Below are 22,995 nucleotides of genomic sequence, written 5' to 3'. Positions count from 1 at the left end.
TTATTTACTTCACATCTTAAATAAGGTCGGCTGATAGGCTAACTGGGTTTTTTCCCTTCCAGGAATCCTAGAGTGGCCCTTTTGGACTAAATTGGTGGTTGTGGCCATCGGCTTTACTGGTGGACTTCTTTTTATGTACGTTCAGTGCAAAGTGTATGTACAATTATGGAAGAGACTCAAGGCTTATAACAGAGTAATCTATGTCCAAAACTGTCCAGATACAAGCAAAAAGAATATTTTTGAAAAATCTGCACTAACAGAGCCCAACTTTGAAAATAAAGATGGACGTGGAATCTGTCATTCCGACACAAACTCTTCTTGTTGCACAGAACCTGAAGACACTGGAGCAGAGATCGTTCACATCTGATGATGTGGAGGGTGTGTAGTTCTCCTGGACATCTGCGAACAGCTGAAGGAAATTGTTTACTGCCAATTGTGTACATTTTCTTATGTCGTTTAATAGCATAGACCGGGCAGGTGACTATTTTTAATGGCTTCTCTTTTTCTAAACCCTCCTTAGTGACTCCCCTGGAAAATCCTCACGTCAGCTGTGCACGGCTGGGTTCTGCTTCCGCCAGCGTGTCTACAGGAAGGGAAGTTGGAAGAGCCCGTAACACCGTGATGGGGCGCTGGCTGGGTTCTGGCCTGTAGTCTTGAGCAGAATGAAAGAATAAGATGCCAAACCTGAGGTTAGAGCAGGAGCTGGTAGCGCCTGGGTCCTGATGCGCCTCTTCCAGTTGGCAGGTCCCCCCACCGACCCTCTGGAGTGGAGTGTTGGGAACATCTAGCCATGAGGAGAGGCTTCCCCCTCACCAAGCAGAGCGCGGGGAGGCCGCCACTGACAGTTCCTGAGCAGACGGGCCGTGGTGCTCTGTGCGTGGTGGTGAGTGATTCACTAAGCAAAGCAAAGCACTTTACAAAAAGAGAATCTGTATTTTGTAATATGTGTGTCCTGTGGGATTGACATTTAAAAGGACGTCTCATTTAGAAACCTTCCCTTCATGACCCTGATTATCTCTTTCACATTATAATAGATCTAAAACCCTTTTTGCCTTATATATGCTAAGAAATGTGAAGTCTACTCTGGACACAAGTCCATAAAAGGGACTTGTGACTCTAAAGCAGGACAAACAGGTCTGAGGCTTTTTCATAACACCTTGTGGGAATTAATGGATGCTAAATGGCAATTCGAGCATAATTTCTGTGGTTTTGAGCCTGTTTTGTGACAAGTCTTCATGTCATAGGGCTGCCCTGAATGTTTCTTTTTTTTTGGTCAGCCCGGAAGAAGGGTTCATGAGGTCTAAATGAAAAGAAGCGAGTAATTAGAACAAAACTGAATATTTAAAAACTACTCCTTTAAAGACAAACCTCTCCAGTTTGTGCCGGCTTCACACTGATGGAGTAGGCATTGCGCCGCCCTGGTCTGGGGCATGCACGCTGCAGGTGCCCCTGGGTGCCTGCCACTCAGCCAGCCCCTGCTCCTGGCACATTCTGTGGACCACTGCCCAGGGCAGAGATGCAGACAGGCTGGCTCTGGGGTGAGGGCCAGGAGTGAGCGGCAAACTGCCCTGGTCCACTGTCCCTGCTCCCAGCCACTCCCCTGCCCATTTGTCGCCTTAACTGGACTGAACAGAGAGGATCCTTTAGGGGCCCCTGGCCCTGCTATCAGTCCATTCTGTCATCAGGGATTATCTCCTGTACCATTTTTCATAAAACAAAACCAAAATTACTACCATCAAATGGCCTTTGTCCTTTTAAAAAGGTCTGCTTAAAATTCTGTTTCTGAAGACCAGTTTCATCATGCCAGGCAAATAAGAGTCAACTCCAGGAAAACAGGCCAGGGGAGTCTGCAGTGTAAGTTAGGTCTGCAGGGATGCTTACTCTCCAGGAAGCGCCGCAGATGAGCATCTGGGGGGAGATGCCTGGGGGTCCTGCCCTCCATCCTCTGAGCCTTAGTTGCTTCATCCAGCTGTTAAGAGGAGGAAGCAAACAGAAGATGATTCCTTTCCATTTCAGAGTAGAAGCCCCGTGGTTTGTTTTGAAAGCCGGGAGGAGGCGGAAGGATCCTTAAGCTCTGGAGGAGGACTTTGCCCTGCCGTGGCTGCTCTGGTCTGGCAGCTGCTGTCCAGTTGTAGCCCATCCCTGGAAATAGGGCAGCCGGCCCTCTCTGTCTCCCAGGGCACGTCCAGCCCGTGCTTGTGCTCACTGTGCCCCAAAGTGCAATTACCTACACCCCTTCTCAGCCTGGGGACACCAGGCAGCTACAGACTGTCCACTCAGGAGACTCCCAGGTCAGCCCTGCCTGTGCCCCTTAGGAACTGCCTGGGCAAGGCCCCTTGTCCCTCTAACGGCGGATGAGTGGTCAAGGGAAGACTGGGATAGCTTTTTAAGTGGGAATCTTTCCCTTTCCCCCCGGTGGAACCCCTTATGCTGGACTTGAAAAGCACTGAGACTTTCTGTAGAGAGGAGAGTGTGCTTAGGTGGGGATAGCCCCAGGGCAGCCCACCCAGAGTGCCTGGCGCCCTCTGCGGCAGAGGTGCCTTTATAGCCATGACTGTTGTGTTGCTCCCATGCCCAACTGGACTGTCACGGGAAGCCCTGTCACTTCTTTTTAGGAAGGGCCTAAACACCATCTTGTCACCTCCAGCCAAGCTCCTGAAAGCCTCTGCCTGTGGACAGTCAGCTCCATGTCCTTCTTTTCTCCCCTGGGGTGGCACACAGCTACCCCGTTGCCTTTCTCTTTCCTCGCAGGTCCTGTTGAGCACCTCTGCCCCCCTACTGAGTCCCAGGGCTAATCTCTTCCCGGAAGGGACTAAGGGTGAGTGCGAAGCCCTGCCAAGGTTGGGCTGTGCTGCCATCTAGTGGGAGCTGTGGATCTGCCAGGCATTCCTTTAGTGTCAGTTTGCTCTCTAGGTTCTTTTGGGGGCTTAATTACTCCCCATTTCCTGATCATTCTGCACCTGGCTTTAGTGAGAAGATGACACTTGGATGAACTATATAGAAACGTTGAATGCGCTTGCAGGTCTCAGGGTCAGGGGGGCCGATATTTGTAGGCCAGGTGAGGGGGAGAGGGAAGCAGCCTCAGGGGTGTCACCAGCCAGCCATCTCTGATTTGGCCTCTATTTCCCCTCAAATTATAGTTCAGCTGAAGGGCTTTTGTGCTTGGGTTTATTTTGAGATTTTCCTGAAAATTGTGAAAGACCTCTTCCTACCACAGGCCCCTAATGTCACTTCCTTTTTTACTTCCATCCACTCTTTTCAATCTTATGGGTCCAGTTACAAAACCTGCGGGTGTGCCCTTCCTGGCTACAGACATACGGACCCCAGGCAGCTGGGCCCGTTCAAGAGCCTCCGCTGAGGCCTGCACGGGTCCGAGCTGCCCCCGCTGCCTGGTGGTCGGCTGCAGAGCTGGAGGAGCACTGGGCACGGCAGGGTGCACAGGTCCACGACGGTGTGGATGTGGCCTGATGCAGATACACGTTTGAGGTACTCTCGCTCTTGGATCTGATCTGAAATATGCAGCTTCCATCTCTAGTCCAAGGAGAGACTGAAACATAGGGAAGTAAAAGCATTTGTCTTTGTTTTGGAAGTAATTGTGCAACTCATCACCTGTTTAGATGCAGTGTTTGTAGGAGGTTGATTGCTAATAAAGACCAAATTTACACTGGCATGTGTGGTGTAGTTTCTAAAAGGCACTTCACATTTGAACTTTTTCTTAACTTAGAGAATTTCAAGTTATCTAAATGTCTAGTTTTGTATCCCTTTGTGTATGTTCACTGTTCTTCGGCATTACTGCTTGAATAATTCTCTGTATTGCGGGGGGTGGTTGTACTATACACGGGAGTATCTAATTGTAGCAATAAAGCTTTTCTTTAAAAAGGAGTTTTTCCATGACAGTGTTTTCCTGCAAGGAGGCTGGGAACACTGGCAAGCACTCCAGTGGTCTGGACCCCTTTCCGGGTTCCTCTGGCTTGCACATCAGGAAAGTAAGTCATGCAGACTCGCGTGCAGATTTGGTCTGTCCCTGTGAGGGAGGAAGGATCACTGGCAGTGGGTTCTGGAGGATGTGTGGGCGTGGGAGTGAAAGCTGAAGTCGTTCTCATAGGTGTGCTTGTCTCAGACATCCAGGCTCAAACAACTTGGACTCACCACACTCAAGTTCTCTCAACTTGAGAGAAGCCAGACTCAAGTTCAGGGTGTGTACGGCAGCACGACCATTGGAATGGTACATTGCTTAACTGGCCTTATCTGCTGAAACATATACTGAAGCACAGCCCAGCTGAGTGAGGGAACGGGGCAGGGCCGACGGGGCTGCTGTCGATAGCTTAGCCTGGCTGCATCTCCTGGCTCCTGGCGGGGCTTCCCTGAGTAATGACAGTGCCGTTGATCCTCCAGTCTCGGGACTGCAAACCACTCCCGGGTCTGGGAGTGCCGAGGACGGGCACCTGGCTTCACCTTTGTACACCAGGTGAAAGGAGGGAGGCCAAGGTCGCCCCAGCATACTGCCCTTGGTGAGCCGGGAGAGTCCGTCCACGAGTGCAGGGAGACTGGGGAGCTAAGAAGCAGGAGGGTGCCTTGCCAAGTGTCCTCCTTGCCTGACTTGGGAGAAGAGGTCCCCAGAACTGAGTGGAGCTGTTGAGGCCCCTAGAGGAAGAGGTGCATCTGCTCGGGTGTGGGCTCGCGGGAGGGACAGAGGCCAGCGTGTGCCCCAGCCCTCCCCCGAGAGCTCCCTTGAGCTCAAGCGTTCAGTTGGAGGGAGTGGCGAGGAGCATGGAGCTGAAAGAGGAACCTTCTGTAAGAATGCGAAGTGGGGACTGCCCATGAGGAGCCTCTACGCTTTGGGGACCTGATGAGTTTGCGTTTGGCTGAAGAGACGCCCAGTAAGGTCTTGTTGCCGGCGGGCTTGAAACAGTGCCACCCCCAGGCCTCTCTTCCCTTTGACACCAGCCAAAAAATGACGGGTTGGGGCCGCTGATGGCACAAACCGCTAGGGGCGGTTTGAATCCTCTAAGTTGGGGGGGGGGTGGCCCACCACTGCTCGCAGACCAGCCTCCTGTTTCATAAATGTACTTGTAGACGTACAGCCTTGCCCTTCATTGACACTGTATTCAGCTTATTTCCTGCTACAATGGCAGATCGTATGGCCTGCAAAGCCTACAATATTTACATGCCCCTTTACAGAAAAAGTTTGCCAACGCTTGGCCCGTGTGATCAGCGCCCCCTAGAGTTGTTGCACAGCCTACGTGGTGTGAGTGGCATAGACGACCCTCTCTAGGGCCTGTCTTTTCTCCCAGCCTCAGAAGTGCAACAGAGAGCAGGAGTCCCACTGCACGTTGGGTCAGGAAAGAGCTGAGAAGGGTAATTCAGGGGGGAGAGAGGGACAGGGATGAGCCAGTTCCTCTGGGCTGGCAGGCCCAGCCTCTGGGCCGTCAGAGAAGCCTCATCGGCCCTGCCTCGCCAGGCTGCCTCCCCCGGAGCTGAAGTGAGAGGAGCGCAGTCCAGGCTCTGCGGGCACGATCTCAGCGTCCCCTCCGCATTAGGTAGGCGTCTGGAGGTCCAGGGGTCCAGGGAGCCAAGCTGGGCTCCACTTTGTTCCCCTTGTCCAGCTTCCACCCTTTCACTGGAGACACACAGTGCCAGGCGCTCGGCAGAGGGGAGCTAGCCCGGCCGTGCTTCCCGGCACTGCTGTGGCACAGTCTGCAGGGGGACCAGGGGGAGATGGGAAAAGGCAACACAGGTGGTTGTGAGAAAGAGTAGCCTTGTTATCCTTATTCTCCTGCGCTTCTGTTGTTAAAATGCCCTATTATGAAGCAGTGATAAGAGTCGCTGGTAGCACTTGGCAGGGGTGCTTTTTATGGATTGGTTGGTTCATACCAACAAAAACTTGGTAACACAAATGTCCCTCCAGATTTTTCTTGCAGAACTTTTCTGTCCCACAAAATCCAGTCACCTGGGAACCCTGGTCCCGGGACTCTTTGCTCAGCCATAGGAGGTGTGTGGTTCCCTGAGGATTGTATAAGTGCCTGTGTCACACTCCTGGGGGGGATGCCCATAGCTTTTATCCGATTTTCAAAGTGGTCTGTGCTTCCCCTCCACAGGAACGTCCCTCACCCAACACTAAGAACAGGTACTCCAGTCTGACCCCCATGTATAGCAGGGAAACTGAGGCCCAGGGAGGGCATTGCTCTGAGTCACGGAGACCCCTCTGACTCAGGGCTCTCCTCCCACCCCACCCTCCAGATCTCAGCCAGTTTCTGGGGTGTCTGGGAAGAAATGCAGCCAATTTCCAATTTCCCCACCCCATCTGATTCCACCCTGTGGAGGCCCAGGCCCAAGAGACAGAGTTGGACTCTCTGGGCTCATCCCACCATTTATGATGGAGGAAGCGAGGGCAGACGTGAAGCTCCTGGGAGCAGGGCTGCCCGCTGGGTTGAATTAGCATCTGCCTGGCCGACTTCTGCCTGTTGGAGTCCTGCCCCCCAGAGGCCTGCTGGCAAAGGCTTCACTGCTTCAGAAGCACTTGTAAATTCTTAAAATGTTGGAGATGAAAGGTACTCTGGTGCGAGATCACCCAGAGGCATCACAGCAGATGACGTGCAAGGCCCTGGTAGGCCCAGCTCTCCTCCAGCTGGTGGCCTCTCAAGGGTTCCTTCTCTTCGCTGAGCTTCAGTTTCCTCACATGTGGACTGGGGCTGACGCTCCCCACCAAGCCCCTTCAAGGCGAGCTTTAGAGGTCAAGGCAGTGCTCATGAGTCCCCACATTTCCCTTTTTGAAGGGTCCACCCAGGAATGTAAATTGGTGCAGCCACTATGGAAAACAGTGTGGAATTTCCTCAGAAAACTAAAAACAGAGTTGCCATATGATCGAGTAATCCCACTCCTGGGCGTGTACCCAGACAAAACTCTAATGTGGGGCTTCCCTGGTGATGCAGTGGATAAGAATCCGCCTGCCAATGCAGGGGACACAGGTTTGGGCCCTGGTCCAGGAAGATCCCACATGCCGCGGAGCAGCTAAGCCTGTGCGCCACAACTACTGAGCCTGCGCTCTAGAGCCCGCGAACCACACAACTGCTGAAGCCCGTGTGCCTAGAGCCCGTGCTCTGCAACAAGAGAAGCCACCGCAATGAGAAGCCCGTGCGCCACAACAAAGAGTAGCCCCCGCTCGCTGCAACTAGAGAGAGCCCACGCACAGCAACGAAGACCCAATGCAGCCAAAAATAAATAAAAACAAAAAACCAAGAAAACGCCCTCTAATGTGAAAAGATACATACATGCATCCCTATGTTCACAGCATAAATGTGGTGTGTGTGTGTGTGTGTGTGTATATAATGCAATATTACTCAGCCATAAAAAAGAATGAAATCTTGCCATTTGCAGCAACATGGTGGGCTTAGAGATTATCACACTAAGTGAAGTAAGTCAGAAAGACAAATACCACATGATGTCACTTTTATATGGAATCTAAAAAATGACACGAACTTATCTATGAAACAGAAACAGACTCAGAGACGTAGAGAATGGACTTGTGGTTGCCAAGGGTGGGGGGCGGGAGAGGGATGGATTGCGAGTTTGGGATTAGCAGATGCAAACCATTATATATGGAATGGATAAACAGCAAGGTCCGGCTGTAGAGCACAGGGAGCTATACTCAATATCCTATAATAAACCATAATGGAAAAGAATATGAAAAAATTTGTGTGGGTATATATATATATATATATATATGTATGTATAACTGAATCATTTTGCTATACAACAGAAGTTCACAGAACATTGTAAATCAACTCTACTTCAATAAACTTAAAAAAAAAAGTCCACCCAATGTTCCTTGCCCCAGGCTGTACCAGTGCACATGGAGGTAAGAGGGTACTTCGGACCCAGGGATCCTACGGACACACTGCTCCTCACTACTTGGGGTGTCAGGCTGGTGGGGGGAGGATGACCCCTGGGCTAAAATAGAGCCGACCAGATGGCCTAGGGTGGCTGGCCTAGCACATCAGGTGTACACTTTCCTGAAACCCTGTGGATTCCACTGACCCAATTCTGAAGCCAAGGGCTGGGGGCTGGGGCTGGGTGTGTGTGTAGGAGGAGACAGAGGACTGTCATCCCCAAGCTCAGGGCTGGCTCTGCTTCTTGGGCCTGAGGAAAGAAAATGCATTTTTTAAAAAGGCATGTTGCTTTCTCTGCCATAGGAGAAAACAGCCCCCAGCCCCCAAGACGATGCCTGGAATCTGTAGGGTAGGTGCCCAGCTGGGAGGAAAGTATGGGAGCAGCACGGCGGTGACTTAGGCCAGCCCTCGGCCACCATTAGGGCACAGAAATAAATACGGCGGGTCCCCTATCCTCCAGGGGCTCTAGTTCCAAGTGTGAGACCACGTGGGAGGATGGAAGAGGTTTGAACAAAGCCCTGGGGGAGAGACGAGCTCTATCTGGGCAACTAGGGTGTCTCCCCAGAGGGGATGAGATCTGGGATGTGTTCTGAAGGAAGAGTAGGAGTTTCTGGGCAAAGAAGAGAGAAAAGCACTTTTTCTCCAGACTGAGGGTTGGGGGGAGGCTTTTGCCTAGACGGGATCATAATGATTATGGCTTTTTGGGGTTGGGGAGGGGATTGAGCTGTTTGGGGTGATTGGAACGTAGCATGTAGAAGGAGACCTGTTTTAAATAAACTTTATTTTTATGAAAACCAGTTCTTAATGCATTCAACAAGAATTTATTTGGGCACCTACTGTATGCAAGAAATTGAACTAAGCATAAATAGAACAGAAAGTAATCATCCCGTGTCCCCAACAAGAGCAAACATCCATCAGTTATGCTGCTCTGTGGGGCTTTCCTGCTGCAGAAGCGCTGAGCTGGGTGGTGGGCAGGAAACTACACAGTCCTCTGTGTAGGAAAGGTCCCTGCAGTGTTTACACACTTCGATCAAAGTATGGGATTCACTAGAGACTGAGGAACAAACAGGAAAATGCACCGAAGCTTAGCTATATCAAGGTCTAACCTGGGGAGCCTTTGGTTTGAAGCCAGGAGCCTGGGGCCTGCGGGCAAATTCCCAGGAATCTGAAGGCCTGCTCTGCAGCCGCCCTGGGAGCCTGCCCTCCTGGGCAGGCTGGAGTCTGGTTGCCGAGCCCAGCCTGGAGCAGCTGGCCGTCCCGGAGTGAGACGGGCTCAGGCGCCACTCAGATGGCCACACTGTTGGGAATCCGGTCTGGGGACAAGTAGTAATACGGCAGCTTCTTCTTATTATTGCGCTCGGCGATCACGCTGACGATGGTGTCAAGTTTCTTACGGAATCGGGCCATGGCCTCCTTTACAGGTGTCTCGATAAAATGCTCCTCCGGGTACATGCCTAGGAACAGCTGAGGACCCAGACACGACAGAGACACGTTAATCTGCGATGAGGCGATGTAAACTGACAGGCCTTGTCCCACCCCAGAGACCATCCTTTGGGAGGCAAGGCGTGTGCTCATCCCCCTAGCTCCACCTCCTGCCACCTGCTGAGAGCGCCCCGAGAATGCTCCTGGGCTGGGACCTTACAGATCGGTGCCCTGCCGCAGGGTATAAGGCTATAAGGACGTGTAAAGGTGCAGGCGGACGTGGAGGTGGGGGGTAGTCCTGGCCGTGGTGGGCATGTGGCCTGGTCCCAAGCAGCACTCCCGCCTTCCCGCCTGAACTCAGGGCAGCAGGGCCACAGGGGCCAGTGCAGGCCTTCTCTCCAGCCCAGGACGGCCACAGCCAGGCTCTGTTGGGGGTGGTATGCCCATTTGCACACCCACACAGATGCCTGCAAATTAAAACTAAGCGTACCTTTTAGAAACAAACTATGGGATTGTTAAAATTGGAAAGTTTCATACCCAGGGCTGGTAGAAGTGGGAGAAATATCCCGTGCTCTTGATGGGGTTTTAGATTTAGTTTGTGGAGGGCAATTCAGTCTCAACATTCTTTGACCAAGAAACTCCTCTACAAGGAACGTACTGGTTCTACGGACACACGTGCCAAGACCCATACATGCAGATGTTAGTGAGGGACCACGACATTAGCAAAGGTCCCAAAGCACCTCAGATGCCAACGAATGCCTGCGGGTCTGGGGCTGGTTCAACTGGCCCGTCATTCTGAGCAGCCATGTGCCGACACCGTGGGGCTGTGTCTACCGAGAGCCGGCTTTGGGATTAGCTTCGGTAGGTTGTATGTGCGTGGGAATGTCTCAGAAGATACCCAGGAAACTCTCAGCCCCACCGCTGGGGTGCCGGGGAGAAACCCACATGACGGAGCTTTGTCAATGGCGGGGGTGGGGGGTGCCCTTGTGGGGAGTGTCCCAGTGTCCCCCAGCTCTCCTGCCCCGCCCACGCTGAGCTCCAGCCAGGCTTGGGCCTGAGGGCTTCTTGGGCCCCTCCAGCCTTGCAAGTCAGGATTCCTGGCCAGCAGGGGTCCAGCCTGAGCCCTAAACCACAGAACCCTGGGGTTGAGGAGCGGGTTAAACCTTCTGACTCCCGGAAGGGGCGAGAAGGCCTCCGGTCTCACCTCATTGTCCTGGAACTGGCTCAGCGCCCACACTGCACCCAGATGCCAGCAGGAGCGGCCACGGTCAGGCAGCATGTCCACGATCTGCTCGATGGTGACCACACCCTTGACCTTCGGCGGCGGGGCTCGCATGGTTGGGGGGGCATTGGGGATCCAGGAGTACCAGTCGTACTGTGGGGATGGCCACCGACTCGCGTGGGCACCTCTGCGGTGCAGCCTCCGCCCACCTTCGTCTCCTGCGCCTCCTCCCGAGTCCCCTCTCCCGCTCCAGCAAGGCCAGGGCAGGCCCCTCCCTCGGGCTGGCGCCCAGTGCTTAGCTCGGAACCAAACCGCACCAGGAACACCGGACTCCTGGCCCCAGGGCTGCCTGGGCTTCGTCCACCCCCGTCTGTCTGGAAGACGAGGAGGTGGGGCGGTCCGCCCAGGGGCCCTCAGAAGCAGTCAAGGTGGGCTTGGCCACCTCGCCCTGCCCTTGCCCACCTGGCCAAAGTTCACTGCCGCGTGCTGGGCTGAGGCCGTGAAGATCACCACAGTCAGGTACTCGGACAGCTTCTCCTTGGTCTTGATGGACTCGGGGAAGCCTAAGGCAGAGCCACGGGCTGGCTGAGGCCCCGACCCTGGGGAGGGACCCCCGACTGGCAGATACACGCCTCCACCCATTCTGCTTCCTGGGTTCCCACACGCCAGTGCTGGAGGGCCCGGGCGTGGGCAAGACTCACTGGGAGGGGACAGCCGCTTGGCCCAGTGTTCCTGTTGTTTCTGACCTGGGCTCTCAGGAGACACAGAAAGGCCCTGAGATGTCCCCTTGAGGCATACTGGTGGATAGGGGTCCCCTAGGGGCTCTGGCCCCAGTGCCAGGTGCTAAGGTGGAGGCCACAGGCCAGCACTGCCCAAAGAAAGTCAGGGAAGAGCAGAAGAGAGGGCTGGGGGCGGGGCAGGGGGACGTCCCTACCTGAGGCCTTCTTGCCCCGCATGCCGTACATGTAAACATCCTTCACGAAGTCCTGCAGCTCCTGGTCCCCTTCCACCACCTGGTCGCTCTCGTAGTAGATGTCCACCACCTCGGCTGTGAACCTGGCCCGGGAGGAGAGGCCCGGCTAGGAGTGGGTGGTCCAGCCAGGGTCTGCAGAGCTGTATCCCAGGCCCCAGGGCAGAGCCCCCATCGGTGACGCTGTCACTCTTTAACGTCCAGACTCACGTCACATGCTCTTCCACCCCCGCCCCGCCCCGGCATACCCTCGTTCCCCCATCCCTGCCCGGATGATTTAGCCAGGCCCTGGCCCACTTTGCCAGCTGCCCAGCCCCCTGGCCGGGTCCATCAGCGCCCAGGCCCACTCCTCCTGCTGCCCAGAGCAGGTCCCACAGCCACAGCACTCACGCCCTGATGGCCTCCCACACCAGGAGCCCGTCGTCCCGGTAGAAGTAGTAGGGGATGTCTTCTGTGTTGTCCATGCCCCGGGCCTTGATGGCCTCAGGGAAGCACAGGGAGCTGTAGGTCAGGTCCTGCATGGACTTCTGCACCATCTGCACGTGGCCACCGCCCCCTGTGGCGTTGGCCTTGAGCAGGAGGGGAGAGAGCGCCATGAGCCGAGGCTGGTTCCCCGCCTCCAGCCTTCCAGCCCCAAAGCTCAGCATGAGAAACTGTGAAAGGGCAGGAGGATGACCAGGCCTGCCAAGGGCTAACCTAGGTCTCTTGAGGTGGGTGGGAGGGACGTGTGACTCGGAGAATGCCAAGGGCAGCCCAGTGAGAGGTTACGGGGAGGAGCCTCTGCCCGATCAAGATGTGAGGGGCTGAAGTGCAGAGACTGGGAGCAGCTACAGGAGGGAGGGGAGAGCTCCCGCCCCGAGCAGCGCAGCAGGGACAGCTGGCAGGGTGGAGCCTGGGCTGGAGCAGCCCTCTGGCCAGGCCTGCCCTCGTCCTGAGCACGGGCTGCCCAGAGCCCGAGCACTGCTCTCTGGGACCTGATCTTTGGGCACAAGACGGGGGCAGATACCAGCCCCCAGGACCCTCACAACTCTGTTGAGAGCATCTTGTGTGCCAAGGTGAGGGCTGGATAGACGCACCAGCTGCTGAGATGCAGGCACACACACACGGTGGCTGAGTGCTCAGGGTACAGAATCTTCAAAGGAGGGCTTGGGTGCTGGGGGCCAGACACTGGTCCACTGTAGGCATTTGACCCAAGCAGGACCAATAGAGTTGCTCCCTGGTACTTTCTATTTGGATGGAAGATGATGTCACTGCGTGGGAACATGAGCTTGGAGCTCACTGTGATGAGGTCCTGTTCCCTCTCCCACAGGGGGAAGGCTGTCCGAGAACCCCGTCTGAGAGAGTGAGACCCACACAGTTTAAAGAGTGGAAGAGTTCCATCCAGTGGCTTGTACCCTGGGGACATTATTCGAGTCCCTGGTCCCTGCGTATGAGGCATCCTGGTGGGCAGGGGTTGCTTGGGGGCTCTGGGCCCAGCACCTGGTGCTGAGAGGGAGGCCACAGGCCAGTGTTGCCCAGCGAGACACGGAGCTGGGAGCTGTGGCTCCCGAACCCGAGTATGTCCAGGCGTGTGAGATGATACAGTTCCTTTACAGCTGCAGCTGGTCTGAGATGGGTTTTGTCATTTTCCACCCAAATGGTGATTCAGCCCTAGTGATCATCTGGCCCGCTCATTAATGGGAGATGAGAAAGCAGGGAAGTTGCAGGTAGGGCTGCCGGGAGGGTCCAGGCTTGGTGAGCCTCCTGGGGGGTCAGAACAGGGGTGGGGTGCCGCCTGAGAGGGTGTGATGGGCAGGGGGGACCTGAGCCCCCGCTGACAGGGCGAGTAGGCTGGGAGCACCGACGGCCTGCAAGGGCAGAGTGTGGGAGGCTGTGCTCAGAATGATGGGCGGCAGAGTGGGAGGGGAGATGCAGGTCCCCAGTGTGTAAGAGGTGGGGAGGCAGGAGGATGGAGAGGGGAGGGAGGAGGTGACGGGGAGACCACGGTGAGGAGGAAGAGCGGGTGGTGCTTGGAAGTGGCTGGGTGGGAGGGGTGGACGTGGGCCAGGGAAGCTGGGAGGCTTCACTGGGAGCACCTGCAGCCTCCCACCCTCCCCAGGCCTCCACCCCAGTGCCTAGGGGGCTGGACCTCAGGTTGGAGTGGAGGCCGCCGAGGTTCTGAGAAGTAGGTGCCTGCCGGGCCGGGCTCTTCGGGGCACCCACCTTGTCAAAGAGGCCGTACTTGCAGATGAGCTGCTCCCGGGCCTTGGTGTTGATGGCGACGGTGAACCGCACGTGTGCCACCAGGAGCTGGGTGGAGGGGCAGGAGGAGACATCAGAGAAGGCCGGTCGGGGGCGCCTGACCAGGTCTGTGCCTCCTCGGGGGTCCTCCGTGGAGGGGCGATGCTACAGGCCTCAGGGAGGGAGTGAAGCTGACATGCTGACCTTCACTGTGGAGCCGCTGCCAGCGGCCTGGGGGATGGGCGCCACTCTAATGCTCTAATGCATAATGGTCGTGATAAAAATGATAACAGTCAACACTTACACAGAGCATAACTGTGTGCTAGGCACTGTTTGAAGCTCTCAAATCTGTCAACTATTTTAACCCTGACAGTAATCCTAGGAGGCAGGCATACTATCTGAACTGTTCTACAGATGGGGAAACGGAGGCACATAGAGGTAACCTGAGCCTGCAGTCACCCCAGCAGTCAGTGCCGGTAGGATTTGGGAACAGAGGAGGGCAGTGACAGTGGGGGCTGCCGCCTGGGATCAGACAGGGTCACACTGAACTCTTCTGCCTCTTCAAAATCTGCCCACCTACCCAAGGCGAGCCCAAGCTGGAGTCAGGCCCCAGCCCTGTGTCCTCAGGAACCAGCAGGCTCAGAGCCACTTCCTTCCTTGGGGGTACTTACCCACCTCCCCAGCATCTCTCCAGGGGTCTCTTATGGCCACTCCCAGCCACAGTCCTGTGGGGATGTCAGTACCCCTCTTCCCTCCCTTCTCTCCCCCACCCCCCATATCTGGATACCCTCTCCCACCAGGTAAGGCAGCAGCTTGCTGTACCTTGAAAATGGGGTGCACAGCAGGCAGCTGGCGGTACAAGGCGATGCCAAAAACCTCAGACACTAGATGTGTGCGCAGAAGGTGGGTGATGGTCTGGTGGATGTGGAAGTCACAGGAACGCACCCAGATTTTGGCCAGAAGCCAGTCAGACTTTGCATCCGAAGGGAGAAAAATGGGGTTCTCATCTCCTGGGACCTGGTTGAGCTGATACATTGGAGAAAATACTGCAGTATTTCGCTCCAGACTGCAGCCGCAGAAGAGCCTGGCCTCTCAGGAAATTCCAGGAGAATCCAAATTTCTTAAACAGTGACTTTTGAATTATGAGAGGATCATGGAGGAGGGCAGAGGCCTAGAGATCGTATTTCCCATCCCAGCTGCATCACTTACTACCTGTGGGACCCTGGGCAATGTAGCCTTTCTGAGCTCTGGCTTTGCCATCTGTAACAAGGGCACAGTGTCTACTCACCTCACAGTTATTAGGAGAAGTGAATGAAAGAGCATGAAGGCATCAGCAAGGAGCGAGCACCGCCGTGTGTGAAGGCTGTGGTCTTCCACCCGTTCTCCATCTCCGCTCCTCCCTCCTGGTTCCACCTGCTTCTCTGCTGCTGCTTTTTGGTCTCCCAACTTTCCTTTCCTCTGCTCTCCCCTTAAATGCTGCTGTTCCCTAGGCTCTGTCTTGGTGCTCCTGAGTTCCCTTCTGGCCCAAGATTAGCAACTCCAGTTCCTGGGGCTCTAGGGCCAGCATGATGCAGTGTCCCAAGTCACTGTCTCTTGAACCCAGCCCTGCAGCCAGGTGCCTCCTTAGTAGAGGCTGGCTTGTCTTTCCCTTCCCCGTTTCAACTCCACACTGGGGCAGGGGTGATTTTTTTTTCTAAAATGTAAATCATGTCAGGTCAATCCTGTCTTTAAAAACACCCAGTCACCTCTTCGTGCCAGAAAATAAGGTCGCCAAACTCCGTGATCTGGCCCTGACATATCTACATTATCCAGCCCTTCCTGCCCAAGCCCCTGGTCCCTAGCTTTGTCCATGACAACAGCCCTTGGCATTCCTGGGGCTCTCCCCTAGCGCCCGGTGCAGCCTCGGGACCTGACAGCCCAATGTCATGTGAGCCTGCAAGGTAGTTGCTGTCATGACCCATCTTTCTGAGGAGGACACAGAGCCTGGGAGGGGTGGACACATGGGATGAGAATGAATTGTCCAGAACAGAGGAGGAGAGTGGTGGAGCCGTCATAGGAACTGGGAGCTGGGCCGGGTGTTAGACTCTTGCTGGGAGCAGTGTGGTGGGAACAGGGTGACCCAGGAGAAGAGCTGCCTGAGATGTGGGGGAGCCAGACCAATTTGGGTCCTCAAGGTCATGCTAAGTATTTTGGAAGGTAATTTCCCTGTCTCTCCCTCAAAAACAGAGATGAGGTCCAATAGAAATATAATGCAAGCCACAGGTGGAATTTAAAATTTTCAGGTAGCCCTGTAACCAAGCAGGACCCTATGGGGGTCTTTCCAGGACAGATCCCCTCCATGTCCTCTGCCTGCCTCTTGTCTATAGAAAAACTTTAGCCTCCTAGGCCTTCCCTGAGTTCCAAAGAATAAATTTAATCAGAGAAGTGAGAAAATGCAGAAATAAAGGAAAACAGTCAAGCAAGATAAAATAATATACTTTAGCCATTAAAACAAAGTCAAGGAACTTTAGTTCCTCCTCAAGGGCTATAGATAATATTCTGAGCCATATACTTTGAGCTGTTTTGCAGATACTGAAACCCCCAGCAGGTGGAAGAAATTAACTGTATGCTGCCCACAAGCACACAGACCCCAGACCAGTTGGAACCAGAAGGCTGATGCTGACTCCCGATTACCTCACCACCAACCAATCAGAAGAATGTCCATGAGCTGATCACACATCCCACAAACCCGCTCTCTCACCCTGTCTTTAAAAACCTTTCCCTGAAAGCCATTGGGAAGTTTGGGGCCTTTTGACCACTAGCTGCCTGGACTCCTTGCTTGGGGCCCTGCAATAAATGCTGCATTTTCCTTCACCACAATCTCTGGAAAAGAGCCAGCTGTGCAGCTGCACCAGCCACAGACCTTAACCTGAATGGGAACCTTGTTCCCATCACCAGCGGTGGGAGCTTTTGCTGGGAGAGAGGAGCAGAGGCAGTCAGATGAGGACCAAGTACACACTGATAGATGAGCAGAACATCCCTGCTGGTGGAGGGCTACTCCTTTGAGGCCTGGATGGAAGTAGACGCGGATGGAAATGGTGCTAAGATACTTGTATATGCCCTTGACAAAAACCGAGCAAGAGGGTCAGGAAGGCTCCTTCCTGAGCTGCTGTGGGAGCGATGGGGAGGTGGGGCTGGGGCATCGCTCCCCGTTTCAGGTGATGCATCTCAATGCTGTCACTGTGGACAGTCGCCTGGACAACCTGCAGCTCGTACCGTGGGGTTGGCGGCCCAAAGTCAGAGACCTCGAGCAAGTGAAGGGAGCAAAGCTTATATTGGCTTGCAATTCAGCAGCTTCCCACGGACCCCATAGCGGAGCAGTTCCCCGTCCTGAATGTAACCCGGTACTATAACACCAACGGGGACATGGTGCAAGAGGAGGAGACTCCCTGCACCTGCTACGAGCGCCGTTCCCCTCCCTGGGCGATGACCGAGAAGCAGCTCCGGGAGTTCAACATCAGGGGCCGCTGCCAGCTGGCTCACTACTGTGGCTCCCAGTGCCCGCGGAAGGACTGGTGCGCCCACAAGCAGCACTGTCAGGAGAAGCTGCGCCCCTTCCAGCACGAGCTCGAGCCGGAGCCTCGAGCCGCAGAGCAGCAGTGCAGCGCCCGCGCTCTCGGCTTCCAATCTCCCCGGGACTCGGCGGACGCAGGCTGAGAGCCAGACCCGGAGCTGCTGAACGAGCCGCTCCCGCAGCCGCGCAGCTGCCGGGGGCCCCTCACAGCGCACTGCCGCAGCGCCCCCTAGTGCTCACCTAGAGCAGAGACAGCCGGGAGGCGCCCGCCAGGACCCTTCTCATTATCTCTATGTTAATTGTTCGTAAACTCATGTACAGTTCTTTGAGGCGGAGGACATGGGGGGCGGGGGGGCTGTCGTGGGAAGGCTCCTTAGGGTCCTGCTCAGTAACAGCCACAGTAATAAAAATAAAAACCAACGGGTGAACTTTATGTTAATAATACAATTTTATTCTACCCAATCTCTCTAAAATGTCATTTCAAAATGTAAATAATAAAAATTCTATTTTTTTTTCTCGTTCTAAGTCTTCGAAATCAGGTGTGTATTTTGCACTTCCAGAGCGCCTTGGTAGGGGCTAACCACATCTCAAGGGCTCTAGAGCCGTGGGTGGCCAGGGGCTCCCACGCTGGACAGACCGGCTCTAGACAGCCCACCCCGGGCCTGCTCACCCAGGACAGAGCAGTGCAAGGAGAGCAGAGTTTGACCTTCACGATATTTTTGTTTGTTTGTGAATGCAATTAGTTGTCAACCTTTAAATATCAGTACTTTCACATAAAAATCTGGATTAATAGGTTTTCTTGGAAAATTAGGAGGTCTGCGAACTCTGAAACCGTGTTTTCATAGAACAACACTCCAGCCCCTTTTAACAGTCCCAGCTCTCAGGCTCCCCACTGCCCCACCTCTCCCCTGGCCCCTCCCCTGCTGCCCCCTCAGTCTCGCCCCTCGTACTGTTGTCCTGCCCCACCCCCTGTCACTGCCCTCTTATTGCCCTGCCCCCCCTTCCCCACCCCCCTGCCCCGCCCCTCCCAGTGCTTCGCTATTTTGCACTGACTGCGCGGCCCCACCCACACCTGACTCTGCTGGCAGAGCAGGTAGGATGCCTGCTAGGCTCTGGTGCATGCTCTGTGGCCAAGGAGACCTTCTGCTGCATGCTAGGGGCTATACTTGTACTATCTCATTTATCCCTCACCGTGGCCCTGCAAAGCAGGTATTCCTTGACATTCCCATTTTACATAGGGGGAAACTGAGGCTCAGAGTGGTTTAGCAGCTCTCCCAAGTCACAAACTGGTAAACAGCTGAGCTGGGAAGGGACCCTGTGCTCTGCTTACTCCTTGGCAATGCCTCTGGCCTTTCTCTCCACTCTCACTGCTTAGTCCAGACCCTCACTTGCTATCATCCGGAACTCTTACACCAGCCTTGCAGGTCGCTCCGATTTCGGCCTTCCCTCCCACACATTCTTCCCACCCTCCCCACTCCCCTCCAGGCTGGTAGTGATGCTGTGGAAGTCCAGAACGCTTGGTGTTTTGTGTTTAAATTTTGGGAGGGGTGGTGATAAGGATGTAGCCTTTTGTTTCTGATTAGGAAAGATTATATACTTACCGTAAAAAATTCCAGTCATTACAGAAGAGCACAAGAAAGAAAGAAAACATTTCATAATCCAGCCTCTTTGCATATATGCGTAGTTGTGCAATTTTCCACACATTGATTAGCGTTATAATCAAGTCTGTTGCTACTTTCTTTTGCTCACCTGTGCCCCAGCCAGTTCCATCCCAATGTTCCCAACCTGGTGACCTGTGTCCTTCTGCGACTCCCCATGCCCACAAGAGTATCTGGTCACATCTGTGGTGGGCCCTTTCCTTGCATTCAGTTGACATAGAAGAGATCGTATAATCTCTACCCTGTATCTTGCTTTCTGCTGTTAACTCATAGCTGACTCAGGTCAGCTGGGATAGATCTCATTTATTGGTTGTAAAGGTGGCGTAATAGTCCATGGTCTGGACATAAAAGGTCTCTGGAGGACAGGCTGCTTCAGAGGTGCCTGAGAGTGGTGAACAAGGTTCCTAGCTCGGCTTACTTCTCCATCACTTGTCCCTTTACCTTTTGCATCAGTTTCTGAAGCATAGGGCTTCTTTCTGATAGCAGCCTGGGCACTCCTTTGGAGGAGAGGTGCCCCAGAGACTGGAGACTGGTAAGGCATGAACTTTGGAGCCAGAAGGCCTGGCTCGAGCCTCAGCTCTGCTGCTGACTACCCCTGTGCCTTGGTTTCCTTATCCGCTTAAAATGATCGGTAGCACTAGTGCCTGCCTACTCAGAGGGTTGTAGTGACAGTTACATAAATAAAGGTAGGTCCTGGTCTGAAACCCTGGTGGCCAAATGTTTCAGAATTCATAATTTTTAGGATTTTAGCAGTGTGTCCATTTCATCATGTGACACCTCTCTCCCCCTCCCTGGGTCTGGGGCAACACAACATTTTACACTCAAATATGTTCGTATTTCTGCAGTGAAACGTATGCATTTCATACTAAGTGAGAGAAAGCCTCTTAAATAGCCTCTCCTGTTGGTTCACAGCAAGCTTTGCTGCCAATGAATTTGCTACACATTTTTGGTAAGTCTAAGAGCTTTAGAATTTTTTAGATTTCAGAATCCAAGGGGTTGTGTGTAGGCAAACCCTTGCAATAGCCTTGGCGGTTAACATCTGGCAAAACTAGCTGCTATTACGCCCACGGCACTCAATGCCTGGTTCATGGCTGACTCAAAGTACTGTTTGCTGAGTGCTTGTCTGCCTTCCCCTTAGGGGCCCCTGTGCAGCCTCCCCCGTTCATGGACCCACACCTCATCCTGGCCCGGGTGTGGTTTCCTGCTGTCTGCATACCAGCTCCCACAGTGTTGCAGTGGCCTCCTTCTCCATCAACTCTGGTGGAGACAAGAACCCCAGGGCACATGAAGGGAGCATCTCAGGACGGGAACAGTTCCTGAACTCCATGGTCCCCTCTTGGCAGCCTCAGCTTCCAGCTCAGCTCACAGCCTCACTTGCCTGGGCTCTGCTGGCGTTTTGATTTGGGGCTGGTCACGACGCTGGGGTGGGGAGCCCAGTGTGCTATCCCAAGGCAGGTCCTCCTCAGAACCAGGAAGTTCTCAAGGGTATCTTGGGGAGTGGAGCCCTTTCTGCCCATTGTGGTCAGCCCTCTCCAGGACTGGCAGGAAGCCCTAAGTTCCTGTTTTTCCTGTCTACCTGGAAAAGCCTTCAGCAGGACACTCAAGGCAGAGCTGCCTTCTCCTCCTAGAGCTTTGGTGGTGCCACCCAGGAAATCCTCCCTGAGCCCTGACTGCTGAGGGTAGAGCCGCCCGGGAAGAGAACAGGTCCCCTCAGCCTACCTGGATGGCAATGGGGACAATCTTGTTGGCCAGATTCTTGTACAGCAAGCAGATGGGCGCAGCAAGAAACTGCAGAGTGCAGGGGTCTGTTTTGTTGACATCGATGCCATCCAACAGCTTGAAGTCCACGATGAAGATGTTCCCCAGCTGTAAGAGGCAGGAGGAAATACAGGCAAGTCAGTTGCAGCCTGAGATGGACCCAGCAACCAGGCGCAGAGGGAGGGAAAGGGGGCTCTGGCTGCCCTGGCAACTCAGTGGAGCTCAGAAATTTGTAAAGTTCTTGGTCCTCTAACTCAAAGGCTGACTGACATCAGTTTTCACAGGTTGCGGTGGGCTCAGTAAGGTGAAGGAATGGCAGTGGCTCTTCCGCACTTGCTGTACCCGAAGTCTGCCTGACCCTCGTGAAGGATGTTGAAAGATCACCCGGAAGGACACAGTTTAAGAAGAAGAAAATAGGCAGAGTTTAGATGAAATAAATGAGAGAAGTCAAATGCCAAGAGTGATGCTGCAGGACTCCACTTACAGAGAGTTCAAGCTGGGTAAACTCAGTGTCAGGGTCAGGACCAGGGTCACCCTTGGGAGGAGAGACGGAAAGGGGGCAGGTTCGCAGGTGGAAGGCTCTGAGGGGTGGGGTCTACAAAAGTAGGCGTCCACCGCGTCAGGAGGGGGTCGTCAGGGCCGGGGGAGGTCTTTAGAGGTGGGTCTTCAGGGGTGAGGAGGTCTACAAGGGCGGGGGGGGGGAGTCTGCAAGGGTTGTGTGTGCTCTGTGTCCTGGTCTGAGGCTGGTGGCACAGCGGGGTAAGGTGCAAAGTCATTGGGCTCGCTGCCACTCCTGATTCGTGCCCTTTTCCATGGATATCATACTTCAATATAAAACAAATATGCACCTGGGATTTGGGGAAGGTAGAAAGCCGCCCACCCCAGACTACACTTGAGTCCCCTAGAGGGAGCTTAAGCTGAGGGCCGCAAGGGCTCCTTTCGCCAGAGCTGGAAGAGTTCGGGTGCAGGACAAGCAGCGCTTCTTCTAAAGCCTTTTGTGTTTTAAGCTAGCAATGGAGGCAGGGGTTGCGGTCCGGCTGGGGAAGGGGGTCGGGTCTACAGTACGGTGGACACTGGTCAACAGGTGCTCAAGTCAGTTGCACGTCCACGACTCTGCCTACAGAGGGCGCGCGGGGGCCACTGTGCAAGCGCTTGAGGGGACCAAGGCACTAGAGAAGCTCAAAGCCTGGCCATCACCTTCCTCCTTTTTTCGGACGCAGAGGACCCTGGCAGTTGTCTGACACCAGTGATGAGCTCCGAGCAGTCTGCTCGAGATGCATTCAGGGCAGGAGTGGGACGGGGTCGGGGAAGGAGGGGATGGTGCCCTCGGCCAGCCAGGGAAGAGGGAAGTGGGGAGAGGCTGCTTCCAGGATAGCAAGTGATGGCCCCTTGGGACACCTTGGCCAGAAGTTGGAGACACTAGTCCCGGTGGGCACAGGGTTGGCTGGGCTTCTGTGATGGGCTGGACAAATGCCTTTCAGAGCGGATGTGGCCATCAGTGGCCACTGTGCAGAAGAAACGGCTGCCGATCAAATCTTGAGCGGACCCAGGTTGTTTAACTTGATGAATGAAAGGCTAAAGGGAGGCCCTGGGAACCCGGGGGCCTGGGATTTGGGTCTGCCTATGGGGCATTTCTCTGTTATTCCAGGCCACCTCCTCTCTCTGGGCCTCAGTTTCATCCTGCTGGAAAGTGAGAGCACCAACCCTATCTCTCAGTTGATATTCTAGGTTCTGTAGAAGATGCTGGTGGTCTTGCTTGTCTGGTATTCCTGTCCTCTCCTTTTGGTCGACATAGTCCATTCTCCTGACCATAGCGATTGGTTCAGGGAATTATCCCAAGCTGGACCCATGACACTTGCTGGAAGTGTTGGGAAACAGGGACTTTCTTTCTGGGATTGGGTAATGTTTGCTAAAATGGTCGAAGGTAAGTCTGAAGCTGTTGGTGGTCATCTTTACCTCCACAAAAGGACACCTTCCTAAGAAAAAAAATCCAACAGAGGCAGAGAATTGAGAAATGGAGAAATGATGCCAATGGATTACCTGAACCTAGGACCCAGCTATGCCTGAGCTAGTCGCTTTGCTTCTTCTTTTTAAAAAAAACTTATTTATTTATTTGGTTGCACCAGGTCTTAGTTGCAGCACGTGGGCTCCTTAGTTGTGGCATGTGAACTCTTAGTTGCGACATGCCTGTGGGATCTAGTTCCCTGACCAGGGATCGAACCCGGGCCCCCTGCACTGGGAGCATATTGTCTTATCCACTGTGTCACCAGGGAAGTCCCCTCGCTTTGCTTCTTGCTGTTGCC

General features: G+C 54.3%; 2 protein-coding genes and 1 pseudogene across 9 annotated transcripts in view; 2 read left to right on the top strand and 1 right to left on the bottom strand.

Moving 5' to 3' along the window:
- Positions 1-3,664, top strand: part of MARCHF8 (membrane associated ring-CH-type finger 8) — a 118,264-nt gene extending 114,600 nt beyond the window's left edge. For 4 of the 5 annotated variants that reach the window (XM_030844028.3, XM_030844032.3, XM_030844021.2 and 1 more), the window contains one exon: positions 63-3,664. In XM_030844028.3, coding sequence (XP_030699888.1) covers positions 63-367 — 305 coding nt within the window. In that variant the 3' untranslated portion in view covers positions 368-3,664. The remainder of the gene's footprint in view (positions 1-62) is intronic. The other variant, XM_030844027.3, reaches the window with a different exon arrangement.
- A 5,175-nt stretch (positions 3,665-8,839) lies between these two features.
- The window catches only part of ALOX5 (arachidonate 5-lipoxygenase), a 54,141-nt gene continuing 39,985 nt past the window's right edge, over positions 8,840-22,995 (bottom strand). The window contains exons 7-14 of one of the 4 annotated variants that reach the window (XM_030843999.2): positions 20,654-20,800; positions 14,546-14,749; positions 13,706-13,792; positions 11,894-12,072; positions 11,468-11,589; positions 10,996-11,096; positions 10,516-10,686; positions 8,840-9,353 (exon numbers count right to left, since the gene is read on the bottom strand). In XM_030843999.2, the coding sequence (XP_030699859.1) occupies positions 9,174-9,353; positions 10,516-10,686; positions 10,996-11,096; positions 11,468-11,589; positions 11,894-12,072; positions 13,706-13,792; positions 14,546-14,749; positions 20,654-20,800 (1,191 nt within the window). In that variant the 3' untranslated portion in view covers positions 8,840-9,173. The remainder of the gene's footprint in view (positions 9,354-10,515; positions 10,687-10,995; positions 11,097-11,467; positions 11,590-11,893; positions 12,073-13,705; positions 13,793-14,545; positions 14,750-20,653; positions 20,801-22,995) is intronic. The other 3 variants (XM_060286297.1, XM_060286298.1, XM_060286299.1) reach the window with 3 other exon arrangements.
- On the top strand, positions 16,703-17,419 carry LOC115845801 (zinc finger MYND domain-containing protein 19 pseudogene; annotated as a pseudogene).

Source organism: Globicephala melas, chromosome 16 (genome assembly GCF_963455315.2).
Source record: "Globicephala melas chromosome 16, mGloMel1.2, whole genome shotgun sequence".
NCBI lineage: Eukaryota > Metazoa > Chordata > Mammalia > Artiodactyla > Delphinidae > Globicephala > Globicephala melas.
The sequence above is the reverse complement of the archived record's forward strand: the minus strand, read 5'-3'. Positions and strand labels throughout refer to the sequence as shown.